Below are 17,527 nucleotides of genomic sequence, written 5' to 3' on the forward strand. Positions count from 1 at the left end.
TAACTAGAATCTATTGAAAATGTCATAGATAAGATTTAAGAAAAGAAGTAATGTAATATTGATTATATATATATATATATACATCCTTAATTTTTAACCTCCCACTAATGTATCCTTAGGAGAATCCGTGCAAATTGCCAATCCGCTCCCGCCCGTCCCATGTGCTTGATAACCCCTACTCGTTTAGAGATTAAGATACATTACCACGCCTATGCTCACTCAAAATCAACACCCCATGTGATTTGAGCGACATTTCCTCTGGACCAACCCAACTATCTTGATAGTTACTTACTTTGATGCTGCTTTCTAATCCATATTTCCAGAGACCATGCTCATCAATATGTTGTTTTATTTACCAACATCCCAACTGAAATACGATCATTTTACACGAAACAGGCCTATTCTCTCATCAGTATTACAACTGCAATTAAACTCCAAACTACCTCAACGACATTTGCATTTCAGGAGGATTTTCGCAATTAATGACAAGCATATGGCTGAAGCTGGAGGACCAATCCAGTATTTCAAAAGACAAATGCGTACATACATATGAATAATTCATTTGATTATAGTTTCACCGAAAAAGAAAAACAAACAACATATGCTTATCTTGATCAGAGACCTTTCAAATAATTGTGATGGTCCCAAGCAACCAATATCATCATTACAAAAGCAGCGAACACCATCATGAAAGCACACTCGATGCTACCAAAACAAGGGTCAAAAAGCATCGAGTAGAGAAGAAAACACAGGATGAAGGTCCTCTCATTTCATGTGAGAATTGAGATTCCTTCCTAATGGCGTGCTTAAGGCAAGGTGCACAATCATCACATGCCTACCTCAGCTTCAAGCAAATCTAACATCAAATGCTCTTCAGCGAGTTTTAGAGATTAATTGGTACTCAAATCTCATTGGAAACTTAATGTATCCACTGATCACTCACAATCCAATACAGATACTGTTATATACTTGAAATGATAAGAGTGACCTAAGTTCCTTAAAGACATGCTTATATAATCTGAAACTTACAGCAGCTGCAGCAGTGAGATTTTAAATAAACTTAAAATCACATAATAATCCAACCTTACAATCACATATTAATCCAACGTTACTATAATACACGACTATTGATCAATAAAAGGTGCCACAGGCTCATGTGCAATGGGACTGCAGGTCCACTAATATAAAGCTCCCAAGAAATCAGCAACTACCAACACTATTACAGAAGTCCACTGCTCCAATAAAAGAGTTTTTCTCCGGTTGCAGACTGAGGCTCATCATGCATGAGCAGTCGCCAAACCAGGTTTAGCATTTACATGAATTTGAGAATGCAAACTGAGGACAATAAACCTCCTATACTGCATGTTTCCATTTTCTTCTTCTTTTGTATTGCTATGAAGCATTTTCATTCTACCACCTTCTTGAACAAAATCCTAAGAATTTTATTCTTGAAATCTCCAGCCAACCGTTTGACATGCCCAAAAATCTAAATCCAGAGTCTACAAAGTACCCAGTTGTTACTTGCTTAGCATGTCTCCAGATAGGGTACCTGAAATGTCAATACAGCACCCGTGAGATTCTGAAATACTTTGCCTTCGTGAGTTGTGACATCATATTCCAGTTAACAATATCAGCAGCCAGTAGAACAACAGACATTTCATGTATATAAAGTTGAATGAAAGCTCACATTATATCTGCGCAAATACCCGGGATACATGTTAAAGAGACAACAACCAATTGAAAGAAAGATGGGCCAGGCATTCTGTTCCCGAGCTCACTATGGTTTATGCTACCAATAAACACTTTGTATCATCAACTCATAAAGCATATCAGACTTCTTTTGCCAACCAGTATTGATTGCCACAGTGAAATAATCATTGATTTGTGTTAAAAAAATCAGCTTAAATGATAGTTTTTGAATCTTGCATAACACAGAATGAAAAGCAAATGGACAAAATATAAAACTCAAAAAGACAAAAAAATCAAGGCAATTATAGTGGAGCAGCTACTTCCTTTGAAAGAGCCTATCCTCCGACACACAGTTGAACCAACATTCATGAAGAACATTAAAGCATATTGGAAAATTCAATGTGGATTGCACAATCGAGGGAATAATATGAGACCTAACAACAGCCACCCTAAACTTAGCACGGAACCAATTTGATCTGTCATACTCTCTTTCTTGTTGCTTAATCTTTCCTACTTATCTTTATTTTTTATTTTCTTTAGGTCCTATTATTCTTCTTCCTTAAAAGAACCAATCTATACCCTTGTTTAAATTCTGGATGAAAAGGAGATTTTCTTCTTCCAAGCGTTCGATGAGGTTTCTTTAACATTATTGTTATAATTCTCAAGAACAAATCATGGTCTTCAATATGTTGATTAGAGGACAGTAGAACCTTTTTTAAAAAGTAAATTTAATGTCGCTAAATATAAAAACTTTAAAACATATTTACGACTTCAAAACAGCAGTTTTGTTCTTTTTACAATCATTTAAACAAGCGCATTTCATAAAAAGTTCACTTTGACCTTAATCAAAGGTTAAGAGTCTCAAGCCTCAACCTTGCTCCCACTGCAACTTTCCTGCATCATTTATTTCTGCTCGCATAATTGCACTAAACATAAGTTCCTACATCCCATAAAAAAACCACTCTGTAATCTACATACAGGAAATAAATCCACGGCGTAGTGCTGACTCCAGGTTGATTCCATGTTGAAACAGGCAACTATAGTCAGCAGAAAGGAGGGTCCTCTACTGGACTGCAGGGGACTATTTCCTTACAATTTTGTGGATAAATTTCACCTTCTGTTTTTGAACTTATAATGTACTTATAATGTTGTCACAGTATTGTTCTAAACTTCAATTTGTAACAATGTTGTACCAGTATTGTTCTAAACTTCAATTTGTAACATAAAACCCCATTAACTTTAATTTAGATAACAATCAACTCGCCATAACCTCTTCTCACCGATTCCTCGGTTAACTTGTTGATGAGTCATATGTGTCAGAATATTTATTTTTTCTCTCTCTTCTTTACTATGTATCTGTCCACCACACTAACACCTTCTCTCCCTCTTTCTCTCCTCTTCTCCACCACCTGTCCCTCCCCCATCACCTCAACTGCCAGCAGCACCAGATCTCCATCCAACCAACCATCTCTTCCACCAGAAGCTACTCAATCATAACTACCATCTGCCTTATGTGCTTGAAGAGTGCTAGTGTAAGAAAAACATCCATCTTCGCATTGCAAAATCTTTATGATGTGGACGATAATGTGCCCACTCTTTCTCTATTCACTGAACGATCTTCCAACCACATGTTTGAGCTTGCTGATGACATTGATGTCTCTGTTGCTGATGCTCCATTGGACTTGTTAAACAATTACTCAGGTACTCGTATCAATCATATATATATATATATATATATATATATATATATATGCACGAAACAAAATTGGTGGTCTTGTATATTTCAAGCATCTTCCTGATGATGACTTGGGTCCTTTATATGATTTCCTCATTGATGATCCAGCAGACGTCTCTCTCTCTCTATACATATATATATATATAAATCCCTCAATCTAGCTGCTAACAATCATGGGCATCTAACATCAACAGAATTTTGAAGCAACCTAATGCAGGAATCAGAAAGAGTTTTGAGACTTTAGTTGCTATTTTCAACTGAATTTTAATTCTAAGAATTTAGAGATCTTGCTGCCTGCTCTTGCACATCTTGAACTGGATTTACAAGTAGAATCATAAGAAATCTAAGCTCAGTTTGTTTTTTTGAAAATAACATGTTCAGTATCTACTACAGAGAATAATTTGTGAGACAATATTGGATGACGTTCTTTTATTACACTTCAAAAATATTCAAAGACGCTTTTAGACAAATCTATTCTCATTCTTAAACATGTAAATCATTTCCAATGCTACCAAAAAAACAAGAAAAAATAGTATTTCACTATTAAAATTTATTGATTATAACTTTTAGGGCTAGCATCTAATTTTTAACCATGCCACTCAACACTAAATGCAAAACAGAAAATGCAGGCTTTTTTTATTAACTAATAAACAATGCACATCACATTTTCTTCATCACAATTAAATGTTTTTTTCTCAACAAGAAATCCATCAAAAACAAGGTTAAGCTGAAGAAGTAACTTTGGTGCACAATTTCACAATTCCCTAATGTCTTAGGTGCATACATCAAGAAATAAAAACAAATATGTTCTCAGTAAAAAAGTAAAAACCACATCTGAGATTTGCAAATTCCATCTTTATCTGGGAATCCTACAAAATTTACATTTCTATCTTGCTGAGGTGCTGGTCTATGAAATCAAATATTTGCTTTCTCAAACTACATATTAAAAGATCTCTTTATTAGTCATCGAGTGCTTAATCAAAATAATCTTAACTTGTTCCAGCAGTAATTAGAAGTTGCCAGAACATCAGATAATCATCAGAACTTTTTATTTTCTTCAGTGAGCATGAGACTGCCAGTTTGTTTACACAGAAGACAAAATCATCAGTCTTTCCTTCAAACCAAAGAGTTAATGTCACTCAATCACGACCAATCAATTAAAACAAAAGCCTCATTGAGACTTCGAGAATGGAAAATACCATGCATTCATACACATCCATAGCAACAATTACACATACACTTCTATGGGAAAGTTTTGCAACAATACGCAAGTAAGGTTCAAAATAAGAGGAACCACATCTGTAAACTAACACCACTTAAGCAGTATAGCAATCTTTCAATACAGCATCCACAATTACATTTATATAAATTTCACTAGTAATGTGGTTTGTTTTTACAAACAAGGTATTAAAAGAACTAAGCCTACTCGTCCTTTTAGACTCATCAATATCTCAAATCTCATGCTAGTATAAATACACAGCAAAACATGAACCCTACGCATAAAGATGTAATTTGGAAAAAAAGTCATGCATACATGTATCTATTATTCCACCAAACATCTGAACAAATATAAAGAACCAAAACCAATGGAATAAGGAAGTTACAACACAAATGTTGACGAGCGCACCTCACTACTAAGCATCAGCACCATCAGAAGCTTTTGTTGCAAAAGGATCATGAGTAGGACCAACATCCTGCCCAATATGGCGCTGCACCAATCTCTGTAAATCAGCCATGACCTTGTGCTCACGTTTTGCCTTCTCTTCATAGTTAAACATAGCCAAAGCTCGCTTGTCCTCAGCACTGTAGACCTGATTTTCTTTCCTAATACGAATAGCATTCATCCTCTGGTGCCTACTGCCACTCATCACATACCCAAGATACTCAAATTTTTGAATCTCTTCAGCAGAAAGACCCACTTCACCTCTACGAGGAATACGCTTTCCTTGCTGCACATATTGTGCAATTGCATCACCTTCACCTGGTCTTAATGCACCACCATAACTTATATGCCCCTCAGCTCTGGGAAGGGGCATTGGCCCAACCGTAGGTTCATTATCCAAGGCAGGTATCTTCAGCGATTCCATCTTTTCTTTAAATATGAGTGGCTCAGTATTAATTTCAGGGATCTTCATCTCATCTGCCTTCAATTTCCCCTTTGCATCTATGTCAGAACCTGAACTCTTATCAGGGTATGAACTTGCACTCTCTGTTTCAGACCTCTTTTTCTTGCTACGTTTAGAACCTGAAATGCGTATCCGTTTCTTAGACTCATAATCGGATCCTTCACACCCAATGTCATCAGAATCACTATACCTACTCTTCCTCTTCCTCTGACTCTTCCCTTTTCTGCTACTTCTCTTGCTGCTCTTCCTTCTCCTGCTGCTGCCGCTTTTCCGTGACTTCTTTCTGCGTCTTCGATCCTCTTCAGAATCAGATTCAGCTTCACTCCCACTCTCACTCGCATCCTCGTCCGATTCACTATCGGAATCCACAGATGTTTTCCTGCCCCTACGCTTAGAACCCGAACCCCTCTTCTTCCTTGACCGAGAATCATTTGATTCAGATTCAGACTTAGAAACGCTCCTGGAATCGCTGCTCAGAGATTTCCCAGAATCAGACTCTGAAACACCCTTCCCATCACGCGCTTTTCCTTTTTCTTTCTCGCTAAAGTCACTCTTCTCTTCGTCTTCCCCATACCTCTCCGAAATCTCATCTGCTTGGCCTTCCAAATCTTCTTCGTTCTCATCCCTGGGTGGACTTGGGGTAAGAGTCCAAATACAATACCTAGCGATGTTCTTCCTCATCTTCTGCCTCTTCAGCCTCCTCCGTTCTTCAAAGCTCAGCCCCATCAATTCCTCATCGGACTCCGATTCCGAGTTCCTTAAATTACGAGAGCCACCGCGATCGAGGTAGGGGCGCCCCCTTCCAAACTTTTTCGGCAGAGTTTCCATGTTTTTCATCGGCCTAGGGCTTGGGCTTCTTCTACGAGGGCTTGAATACTCGGGCGAGCTTGAGCCGTAGCGTCCGCGAGCGGTTCCTCGTAGACGCTCATCGTAGCTTTCGTAAGAGGGACTTCGCCGGTCGCGGTAGCGGTGGTAATCAGCGGAGGTGTCGGATTCAGGCGTATAACGGTCAGTTCGGCGTTCTGGACGATACCGTCCATCGGGAATTTCAATCATCGACGCTGGTCTGCCCATGATTGGGAATAAGGGCAAGCAATGTCTCCCCGCTCAAGTCGGGCGCGATTCCTCTCTATTTATCTCCTTAATTACCTATTTGACCGCCTCAGCTCCGTTTATGGGCCCAAGTAGACCCAAAATCTAACTGGGCTGGATCAGGAATTTTCAATTTGGGCAACCAAATTGCATTCGGATCATTCGGATCAGTAATGATTGGATAAATATATCCAATCATTCACAACTAAACGTATTAACTGTTATTTTATAAATTTAGTTATTTACAACTAAATGCATTGACAGTTAACTATTTTTCAATTTTTCTTAATTAAATTTATATTTTTTTCATATTGATTTTAAAAATTAAATAGAATTATTTCATATCTTAAAATATTATACAGAATTAGAAAATTTAAATATAGTTAAAGGAGAATTCACCACCTCAATAAAGAAAACAACGTTATTAAGAGATGTGATGTTATTTATCAATAAGCTTATCTTAATAATATTGAAATTATTTTTAAATCAAATCTCGAATTTAAACTCTAATTAAGATTACTCCTTTTGCTTCACCATTTAACAAAATTAAGTGGATATAATTATGTTTCAATTGAATATATATATTATTTTTTTATTAAAATAAAAGATAAAAAATGCATAAAAAAGATGGTGGAAGGTATTAAGATATGATTAGATAGAATATACTTTTCAAATAATTCTATTCTTAGAAGCATATGTAGCGTTATGGTCACCGGTTTATCTCCAACAACCACGACATTTTACCGCACAGGAACACACCCTACCTTTACATCTTCCGGCCACTTCATTCCTCCGATTCAATTGAATAACTTAACAGTATTTTCCACTGTCTGTTGAGTCTGCAAATTTCTTGGATTTCCACGCCTGAAGACGAGATTGTTTGTTTTAGTGACTGATTAAGATTGATTTATTAATGATAATTTGCAAGAAACCTTGAAGCAGAAGCTACTAATTAGTCCATTTTTCTTGTTGGATTATATATACATACCTCCTTGCCCAAAAGATTTAAATAAGTAAAAAAATAAGAAAACTTGTAATTAATACTAGAATTCCCAGAGAAGCTTCATGCTAATTCTGCTGACACATAACAAAAGAAATCTGAAATCCCACAAGTGGGTGTCATAAAATGAAACAAGGTAAACTAACTGATTTTGGCTTCAGAAACAAGACGAAGAAACCAGGACCAATTAATAACCAACTTTTATTTATGAAGCCAATATTCACCGAAACACTTAATTTATCCAAAGGTAAAATTAACCAACTTTAATCAGGATCGTATTGATTTCGCCCTTGATTTGGGTTAAGCTCCTTGGACAAGGGATTAAACTAGTGACAAAGACAGAGCACCAAGTGGGCATATTTTCTCGCATCGTTAATCCTGAAAGGGAAAGGAAAAGCAGGAAGATGAAAGAAGGAACAGTAATGTTCAAGTCACCTTAGACTAAGCAAAGCAAACATCTTCCCCCATGATTTTAACTCTCTCCCTATAATTCCTTCCAAACTTTCACCTACCGTATGAAGAACTAAACCCAAATCTTCCAGATGGGGTGGCTTCACTCCTTCATCTCCCCCTTTAAGAAGTTCTGGGATCGCCTGCACTCTGGCAATAGAAAGCGTAATATCTCCTCTTTCTTCTTTCTTATTTCTTCATTGTAAGTTGTAACTCGTCTCTGTTTCATGATACAGAAGCATTACTGAAGAAAAGTTTGTTTTTACAGGGAGAGGGATATACATTCTGTACAAGGACGTGAAGTCTTGCCCATGTGAAGATGTGCAGGTCCTGTGGTCAATCCTGGTTGAGGCTCATCAGCCAAGTTCTTTGCCGTCGAAATGATACATAGGGGTCTGTTTCAAGGAGGCGGTGGTTCTGCTGTTGTATTATACTACATTTTAAGCTGAGTTTGGCTGGACCGAGTCCATGTAGAAGAATGTTGTGAAGCACAGCACTGTGAATTATGGTTTGCGTTGGCCCTTGGCATTGTAGCCGATAATAATGGTCTATATATGGATGTATATGAATATAGCAACTGCATAATGTTAATGTATGCTCATTGAAGAATCAAGTTTTTCCTTTTTGTATAAATTGAATAATGTGATAATATAATGCATTATTTATATTGCATCTTTCCTTTTTTTTTTTTTTTTTTTTAATGCATATGGGATCTGTATATTCTGTGTTGTTTGCTATTCGAGCATTTTTTCAAATCATGCAAAAATAGAAAAATATTTTCAAAAACATGCAGGATCCGAAAATATTTTCGGATCCTGTGTGTCAACGCAGCGTGTTCGCCAGTCATACTGGCGAACACACTTGTTCGACACCCATGGGTGTCGAAGAAGGGAGAGTTCGACACCATGGGTGTCGAACTCTGCCTTCCTGAGCTTGTTCGCCACTATGAGTGGCGAACAAGCTCGTCCGGGCCACGGGAGCAGTGTAATCTGCTCCCGTGGCGCGCCAGCTTGGCAGAAAGAATTGTTCGCCACTTAAAGTGGCGAACAATTCTGCTGCGTGGCGAACATGCTCAAATATCAAAGTTTCGTCAGGAATCCCTGACGAAGCTTTTGACCAAAAAAGTGTTCGCCACTTACAATGGCGAACACTTTTCTTCTGCATGCAGAGCCACGCGGGCCTGCATGCACAGGGGAGACGTTGGCATTTATTCTTCCTCTCCCACCCTCTCTTTCTTTTGAGCTTTCATTCTTCCTCTTCAGCACTGATTTTCCTCTCCGGCTCTTCACTTCTCCTCCTCCGGCTCTTCACTTCTCCATTTCCGGTGCTTCGCTTTGGCATAGATCACCACATCTTCTTCAACACACCGTTGATCAGGTTTTTCTAATTTTTTTTTGAATTTTAAAATATATATATATATATATATATATATATATATATATATATATATATATATATATATTTACTTTATATATGAAAATAAAATAATAAATTAAAATAGTAAGATATATTAAATTTAAAATTAAAAAATATAAGATATTTCAGAATAAATAGTATTGTTAATATAATTTTTTATGTAATTTTTATAAATTTAAAAATATTATTAAATGAAGTTAAAAATTTTTAAAAATTAAATAATTAGTAATTTAATTTAAGAGAATAAATATTTTGAAAAGAAATATAATTAAAAAATAATAAAATTTAATTAGTAGAAATTTTTTTGTTTTATAATAAAATTATTACGATTAATAAAATATTTTAATTTGTGTATTATAATAAAATAAATAAAATTATAATAAAATATTTAAAATTAATTTTTGAATTATAGTAAAATTGATTTTAATAAAGTAATAAAATAAATAAAATTGGTGTAAAAGATTAAAAATTAATTTTGTATTGTACTAAAATTAAAATTTTTGAAAATAATAGAATTAATTATTTGAAATTAAATTTATTTTATAATTAAAAAAATAAAATTAATAAAATATTTAATGTTTGTATTATAATAAAACAAATAAAATATTTAAATTAATTTTTGTATTATTCTAATTTTTTTTTGTATTCTAATAAAATGAATTTTTTAAAATTAATCCTTTTTTTTGTATTAAAATTAATTTTTAAAGAATATAATAATTTAAATTCTTAAATTATTTCATCCGTGTATTTCATTTTTAATTTTTTTGATATTATTATTTATTTTATGTTTAAGTTTTTTTAAATAATTTGTAATATGTAATGAAATTTAATTTTTTAATTAAATAAAAAAATGTAATAAAATTTAACAGTTTTTGAAATATTGAATTAAAATGTTTAATAAAATTATTAAATTAATTAATTAATTAATTATTAATTTAATTGTTTTGATTAATAGTGTTAAATTTGTTGTGAGTTTATGATAGAATATTTGTTGTGAGTTTTGGGTAAAATATTTGTTGTTATTTTAGGATGGAATATTTGATGTGATATAATATTTGTTGTGATTTTTGGATGAAATATTTTTGAATTAGTAGTATTTATTGTGATTTTTTTTATATAATATGTATATTATTGTAGTGTTAAATTATGTTCCGTTATTTAATGAATAAATGATATTTAAATATTGTTAGTGATTATGAATATAATAAAGTTTGTTAATGTGTATCTGTATAATATTTTATTGTGGTGTGATATTGTAAATGTAATTATAATTAAAATGATAATAAAATATAATAATTTTGTAAAAATAAAATAATTTAATTTTATAAAACATTTATTGGATATAGTAGTTATTGTGATATTTGGATAGAATACCTTTGAATTAGTAGTAATTATTTTTTGATTTTTTTATAAAATAATTTTTAAATATGTATATTATTGTATTGTTAAATGAAGTAGTGTTATTTAGTGAATAATTGGTGTTTGAATATTGTATATAATTTTACATAATTAGGTATGGAGGAAAGACGCAATCGCCGTGACCGCCGTAATTATATTTTACCGGGTCCAAACGATCCATCCTTGCTATATGCACAAGCCGATCATCGGTCTGAGGCTATATGGCAAGGAAGTATGGAAGTTGGGGCAATTGCTTGCAGAAGGACGGGAACAATTTTACATCTGGATGACATTCCGGATCGAATAATACCTTACCTGCGACGAACTAGATTTTATGGGGTAATACGGTTAGGATATTTTGCATTGGATTGGCATCTAATTAGTGCCCTGGTGGAGCGGTGGCGACCAGAGACCCATACGTTTATGTTTCCCGAAGGGGAAATGACCATTACCCTTCAGGATGTAGGGTTAATAACCGGGTTGCCGGTCGATGGTGCAGCTGTTACAGGGCGTTCACGCCACCATTGGCCATCGTTGTGTGAGGCACTATTAGGTGTCGTTCCACCTAATAGTGCCCTAAGAGGTTGTTACTTGAAGATGGTATGGCTAGCTGAGGAGTTCAGTCAGCTTCCAGATGACCCCGATGAGGAAGTTGTGCAGAGGTTCGCACGCGCATACATCATGAGGGCTATTGGATCTATTTTTAGTGATACATCAGCTTCACGTGTGAACCTTATGTTTTTACCTCTGCTAGCCGACTTGGAGGAAGCCGGCAATTATAGCTGGGGTGGTGCATGTTTGGCATGGCTGTACAGACAGTTATGTAAGGCGACAAATCCTGAAGTTGTGCAAATGGCAGGTCCATTGTTCATTCTCCAGATATGGGCATGGGACCGTATCACAGCAGTTTCGCCGACACTGTCCGTACGAGTACCACATCATGATGCTCCACTAGGCAGCAGGTATGTGTTATTACATTAATATTTTTAAATTTCTTTGTTATTGTAATATGTGAAGAAATACTTGATAGTACAATATATTGTGCAGGTGGAGTAATGCCAGGCAGATAACGGAGGTCATCACCCACGTACTCGTTGAGCTGCGTTATCAGCTAGATCGTTTATTACCTGAGCAGGTAATACGGAAAAAAGAAATGTTAAATAATATAAAGCTACATTAATTTGTGTACAACCATTGAATGTTACTTTCAGGTAATTTGGGAGCCATACAATGATGCCCTTATTGAGTCGTTACCTGAAGATTGTCGGCAAGGACGACAAATTTGGAGAGCTGTAGTGCCATTAGTATGCTTTCATATTATAGAGTGGCATCAGCCTGATCGGGTCATGCGCCAGTTTGGTATGCAGCAGCATATTCCCGCTGAACCACAACAATCTGCTGCACTCCATGATGTTGACCTGCGTAAGAGCGACACAAACTGGGCTGAGGTGCACTCCCATTGGATTGCGCGCTGGAACACCCGAGATAGACGAATAATTACTGCCCCGCCAGCAACAGGGCCACTCCATTTTCATTCAGAGTATATGGAGTGGTACCGTAGGGTGTCCAGACGCTGGATTTCAGTTAAGGGAGCGGCATTGGGATCAGGGGTAAATAATTAATGCTGTTTAAAGTCATTTTCAATAATAACTGCATATTAGATATAATATAATTGAATGCTTTTATTGCAGGAGGATGGTCTGGAGCATATGCAAGCTATGGCGACAAATCCGACCACGGGGAGCATGGCATCTATTTGCGACCTCCTACAGTCTGTATCATTCTGTATGATGGAAGAGAGGCGGCAAACACAGCTCCCAGCTCCACATCCAGCACCTGCTCCACCACACATCACTACTGACCCAGATGACCCACCCATTCCAGATTCTGTTTCACGTGGATGTCGGGGTAGAAACCGTGGTCATGGCAGGGGTCGTAGAAGGGATCATCCAGAAACAGTAGAACGTGATAGTGATGTGCATCCAGTGCCTCCCCCCATACAGTATCACCAGTCCCAAGCTGAATACGAACATGCACCGAGTTCCTCTAATGTGCCACCCATGTCTTCTCAGATACCTTCAATGTATTATCCTTCCCAGAGTCAGTTCATGGGATGGACGCCTGGGTCGAATACGATGCCTTCATTCACTCCCGGTGCGTATGGTGTACCATTTACGCCGATAGGATCTATGTTCCCTGCATTTCCACCAGAGCCTGCGCATGATGCTTCTACCTCTAGGCCGTTTCACATGTCAGGCGGCTCTACAGAGAATGTGTTTGCAGGATATAATCCTGGATTAGGATATGGCCAGGCTGGTGTTGGTCATTTTGGTCAGTCTGATCCTTCTGGTTCAGTGGTGCAACATCCAGATGTCAGTGCGTCGACACAGGAGGATCTGGAGCATCAACAATTCCTCGCACCGGGTCCATGGCAAGGTCGATTACGGGCTCCACATGAGAGGAGACATCGAGGGTGTGGGACTGGTGATCATGACTGACTGCGAGTTGAACATGTATGTATGAAGTGTTTCAATTAAAATCTTTTGATCATGTTTATTATTCACTTTCATTTTTGTCATTGCAGGTGTAAATGAAACATCACCTCTATGGCTGGCACTGGAGGATGCTGCTACTTTGTTTATTCCACAAATTAATTGGGTGAGTTTAATTTCTTAGATTCACTATCATTACTTTGTTTGCAGTTGTTGTACAAGTCCTTAATTTTTTTTTGTTGGATAGTTGATTATATTCTATGATATTGATTGAGTATTATGATTCACTTTCATGTTGATCAGTGCATGTGTTAATTATACGTGATAGCGATGTGCTATTAGTTGAAATTGGGTAGATGTAAAAAGAAGTTTAGAGGTTAAGGTTGAAGTTTATAGAAGTGTAATGTTTCTATTAACAGGTGGCATTAAACCCATATTTCAGGGGAAACTCTGCCGGATTTTTGGTATAAGTGGCAATGATTTACATTTCAACAGGTAAGCATTATTGAGGTACTTTTTATTTTAACATGCGTTGACTCGTTCATTTGTTTTTCCTCGATAGGTGCTTGGTGATTACTCATCAGATGATAGCCTTTTGAAGTTGTCAATGATTACAAATGATAGAATGAGTTACGAAAAGACTGAAGTTGTCGGTCTAGCAGTGTAATTTTATGGTTCACAATGGCAACTATACATCAGATTCTCATAAAAAAAATTGATGTAATTATTGTGTGGATTTGTAATTATTGGTGCGAATTTGTAATTAACATGTGTTGACCCAAGTGGTGCTTTGATTTCATCTTGGGTTGATTTTATAATTTTTTTGTTAATTTATGGTATGATTATTTTTTCGATTTTAGTATTGAAGGCATAAATATTAAGATTTTACATTTTAATTAAAGAACAAACATTTTTACATTGCAACTGAAAAAATAAAACTTTGAACTATAAGATAGGGGAGCATAGAAACATGCATGATGCAGGATATTGAATTTATTATTAAATCTCCATTTATATTATTTCAAATGTTTTTTATTTAAAAATCTTGCTAAAAGAATTTTGTAATTAAATTTAAATATAAAATTGAATTATTTATTATAATAAAATAATTAATTAATAAAATATTAAAGATATTTTAATCTCTATTTATCTACGAAAACATATTTTATATTGTTTTACTTTTCAAATTTTCGTAAAAATAAGTTAATATAGATTTAAATTATTTTTCCAAAATATTTATTTTTTATTTTTTAGATATAGAAATTTTTTACAATTATATATAAATATTTCAAATATATTTTACGTATAAATATTAAAATTAAAAGTAAAATAAAAAAAAATTTTGCAAACCATTTATTAACTGATTTTTTTACAATATTTATCTACTTGATTCCCCACCCATACAAGTTTTTTTATTGTGCCCCACCCTGCCACAAATTGAACAATGGACTCTGGACGTTTCTTTTATTTTGTTTGACCTCCAGTACATCTCATTACGTATTCTAGAGGACCTCGGCCGTCCCTTCTTCCTTGTTCTAGAAATGTCAGGCACGAGAGGAAGTCTATCTGTTGCAAGCCAATAGTCAGGATGTCCAAGAGGATGGAACGTGTAGGCGTAATATTGGATTGTACGATCCAATTTATAATAGTCAGATACAAATTGTTCGTAGTCAATTGAATGTCTTATTATAATTACTCAGAATATGTCTGATGCAGTAACGATGATGACCAAATGGAGGTTGCCACCAATCCTTCTGCATCGCCTTCAGAATTCTAGCATGGCGATCTGAGATTACACATAAATCTTCTCGATTGGTCACGAAGATCCTTAAGCAATCCATAAACCATGACCAATTGTCACCGTCCTCCTTATCAACAATGGCAAAAGCTAATGGAAATAATTGATTATTTCCATCAAGTGCGGTTGCACACAGTATACATCCGGTATATTTTCCGTACAAGAATGTCCCATCGATTGAGATAACAGGTCGGCAATGTTTAAATCCCTCAATCGATTGCTTAAAAGCCCAGAACGTACGGTCAAATAAACGACACATCGGATTTAATCGCTCATTTATCCAATGTGGATTATCTTCGATCATGTATACTGTTTCTGGGTTAAAATGATGAAGGGTACGACCCTGCATCAGCTCTTCGCCCCTGCATGCATGCAGGGTACGGCCCTGCATCAGCTCTTCGCCAGCATGCATGCAGGGCCACATGCATGCCCCTGCGTGCATGCAGGGTACGGCCCTGCATCACCTATTCAGCACTATTTCAAAATAAAAAAATAAAATTATTTTATTAAAATAATTTTGAAATAAAAAAATAAAATATATTAAATATTTTCAAAAAATATAAATATTATTATCTCTTAATTTATATTTATTTTAAAAATATTAAATTTTATTTTAACAGTATAATAAATTTTAATTTTTTAAAAATAAAAAATATATATATAATATTTTAATAATAAATAATTTTTCATACACTATTTAAATTTATAAAATATTTTAATTTTAAAATATATAAATTTACTAAATAATAGATTAGATAATTTAAATTTAAATATTATAACAATAATATTATTAAAAATTAATTTTATAATAAAATTAGAAATAAGTTATTAATTGATTGATGATTAAAAAATATATAATTTTAAGTATACAAAATCAATTTAATATTAATATATTTTAATTAATATCAATAAATATATTTTAATTTAGTATAAAATTTTATTAATTTTTCTAAATTTTTTAAATACATATATATTTTAAAATTTTTATTTTTACAAGAATTTGTTCGCCAGCGATGCTGGCGAACAAATTCCTGTGGTATCACATGCATGCATTTGCATGCATGTGATAAAGAAAAGTAATATAAATATTATTATCTCTTAATTTATATTTATTTTAAAAATATTAAATTTTATTTTTAACAGTATAATAAATTTTAATTTTTTAAAAATAAAAAAAAAAATATATATAATATTTTAATAATAAATAATTTTTTCATACACTATTTAAATTTATAAAATATTTTAATTTTAAAATATATAAATTTACTAAATAATAGATTAGATAATTTAAATTTAAATATTATAACAATAATATTATTAAAAATTAATTTTATAATAAAATTAGAAATAAGTTATTAATTGATTGATGATTAAAAAATATATAATTTTAAGTATACAAATAAATTTAATATTAATATATTTTAATTAATATCAATAAATATATTTTAATTTAGTATAAAATTTTATTAATTTTTCTAAATTTTTTAAATATATATATATTTTAAAATTTTTATTTTTACAAGAATTTGTTCGCCAGCACCGCTGGCGAACAAATTCCTGTGGTATCACATGCATGCAATAAGAGAAAAGTGTTCCTCAGTCAACCCTCGTCAGGGATGCCTGACGAGGCTAGTTTTCTGTGCATGTTCGCCACCTCACAATTGTTCGCCACTTTAAGTGGCGAACAATTCTATCCGCCAAGCTGGCGCGCCACGGGAGCAGATTGTACTGCTCCCGTGGCCCGGACGAGCTTGTTCGCCACTCATAGTGGCGAACAAGCTCAGGAAGGCAGAGTTCGCCACCTATGGTGGCGAACTCTCCCTTCTTCGACACCCATGGTGTCGAACAAGCGTGTTCGCCAGTATGACTGGCGAACACGCTGCGTTGACACACAGGATCCGAAAATATTTTCGGATCCTGCATGTTTTTGAAAATATTTTTCTATTTTTGCATGATTTGAAAAAATGCTCTATGCTGTTCTCTTGTTCAAATTTTGTTCAAGACACAAACAAGTGTGACAGGATGAAACCCAATTCAATATTTGTTTGATCTACAGTATGAACTGGTTCGCATACAAATTTCTCTATACATATAACTTTGAACTTTATCTCATCATCTTTTTTCTTATTTCTTTCTTTTTATCTATAAAGTTTTTCTATAATTTTCATTCATTTCTTTTTGTTTTTCCATTTTATTCCATTTCTCAATAATTTCATTTCTATTATTTTATACCATTTTATTTTCATCTAAACATTACACATGATAAACAACAATTTTTTAAAATTATTTTTTTAAACTTTACAATAAATGACAATTTTTTAAATTTATTAT

At 34.2% G+C, this 17,527-nt stretch overlaps 2 protein-coding genes and 1 long non-coding RNA gene across 9 annotated transcripts; 2 read left to right on the top strand and 1 right to left on the bottom strand.

Moving 5' to 3' along the window:
• Positions 1-984: 984 nt before the first annotated feature.
• Positions 985-6,674, bottom strand: LOC110615225 (NF-kappa-B-activating protein). The gene is made up of 2 exons (XM_021757000.2): positions 5,052-6,674; positions 985-1,549 (listed from the first exon to the last, which is right to left on the bottom strand). Exon 1 carries the CDS (start codon positions 6,622-6,624, stop codon positions 5,059-5,061), a length of 1,566 nt encoding a protein of 521 aa, XP_021612692.1. The 5' UTR covers positions 6,625-6,674; the 3' UTR covers positions 985-1,549; positions 5,052-5,058.
• Positions 6,675-7,992: 1,318 nt separating this feature from the next.
• On the top strand, positions 7,993-8,764 carry LOC122723742. The gene is made up of 2 exons (XR_006350862.1): positions 7,993-8,257; positions 8,361-8,764. It is a non-coding gene; the product is annotated as an uncharacterized LOC122723742 (long non-coding RNA).
• A 570-nt stretch (positions 8,765-9,334) lies between these two features.
• On the top strand, positions 9,335-14,158 carry LOC122723665 (serine/threonine-protein phosphatase 7 long form homolog). Of its 7 annotated transcripts, none has more exons than XM_043956626.1 (8): positions 9,335-9,469; positions 11,022-11,868; positions 11,954-12,041; positions 12,118-12,516; positions 12,598-13,419; positions 13,491-13,564; positions 13,841-13,893; positions 13,961-14,158. In XM_043956626.1, the coding sequence occupies exons 2-5, from the start codon at positions 11,024-11,026 to the stop codon at positions 13,402-13,404; spliced, it is 2,139 nt and encodes a 712-aa protein (XP_043812561.1). In that variant the 5' UTR covers positions 9,335-9,469; positions 11,022-11,023; the 3' UTR covers positions 13,405-13,419; positions 13,491-13,564; positions 13,841-13,893; positions 13,961-14,158. The 7 variants fall into 7 exon arrangements, with proteins under 7 accessions (XP_043812561.1, XP_043812557.1, XP_043812558.1 ...); XM_043956622.1 differs by having other exon boundaries at positions 13,818-13,893; positions 13,961-14,157; XM_043956623.1 differs by having other exon boundaries at positions 13,818-13,862; positions 13,961-14,157.
• Positions 14,159-17,527: the final 3,369 nt, after the last annotated feature.

The sequence above is a fragment of the Manihot esculenta genome, chromosome 5 (assembly GCF_001659605.2).
Source record: "Manihot esculenta cultivar AM560-2 chromosome 5, M.esculenta_v8, whole genome shotgun sequence".
Lineage (NCBI taxonomy): Eukaryota > Viridiplantae > Streptophyta > Magnoliopsida > Malpighiales > Euphorbiaceae > Manihot > Manihot esculenta.

Coding starts and splice junctions, on each gene's coding strand:
- LOC110615225 (XM_021757000.2), bottom strand. CDS start 6,624: ATGGGCAGACCAGCGTCGATGATTGAAATTCCCGATGGACGGTATCGT.
- LOC122723665 (XM_043956621.1), top strand. CDS start 11,024: ATGGAGGAAAGACGCAATCGCCGTGACCGCCGTAATTATATTTTACCG. Junction 11,869..11,953: donor GATGCTCCACTAGGCAGCAG/GTATGTGTTATT, acceptor TATATTGTGCAG/GTGGAGTAATGCCAGGCAGA. Junction 12,042..12,117: donor ATCGTTTATTACCTGAGCAG/GTAATACGGAAA, acceptor TGTTACTTTCAG/GTAATTTGGGAGCCATACAA.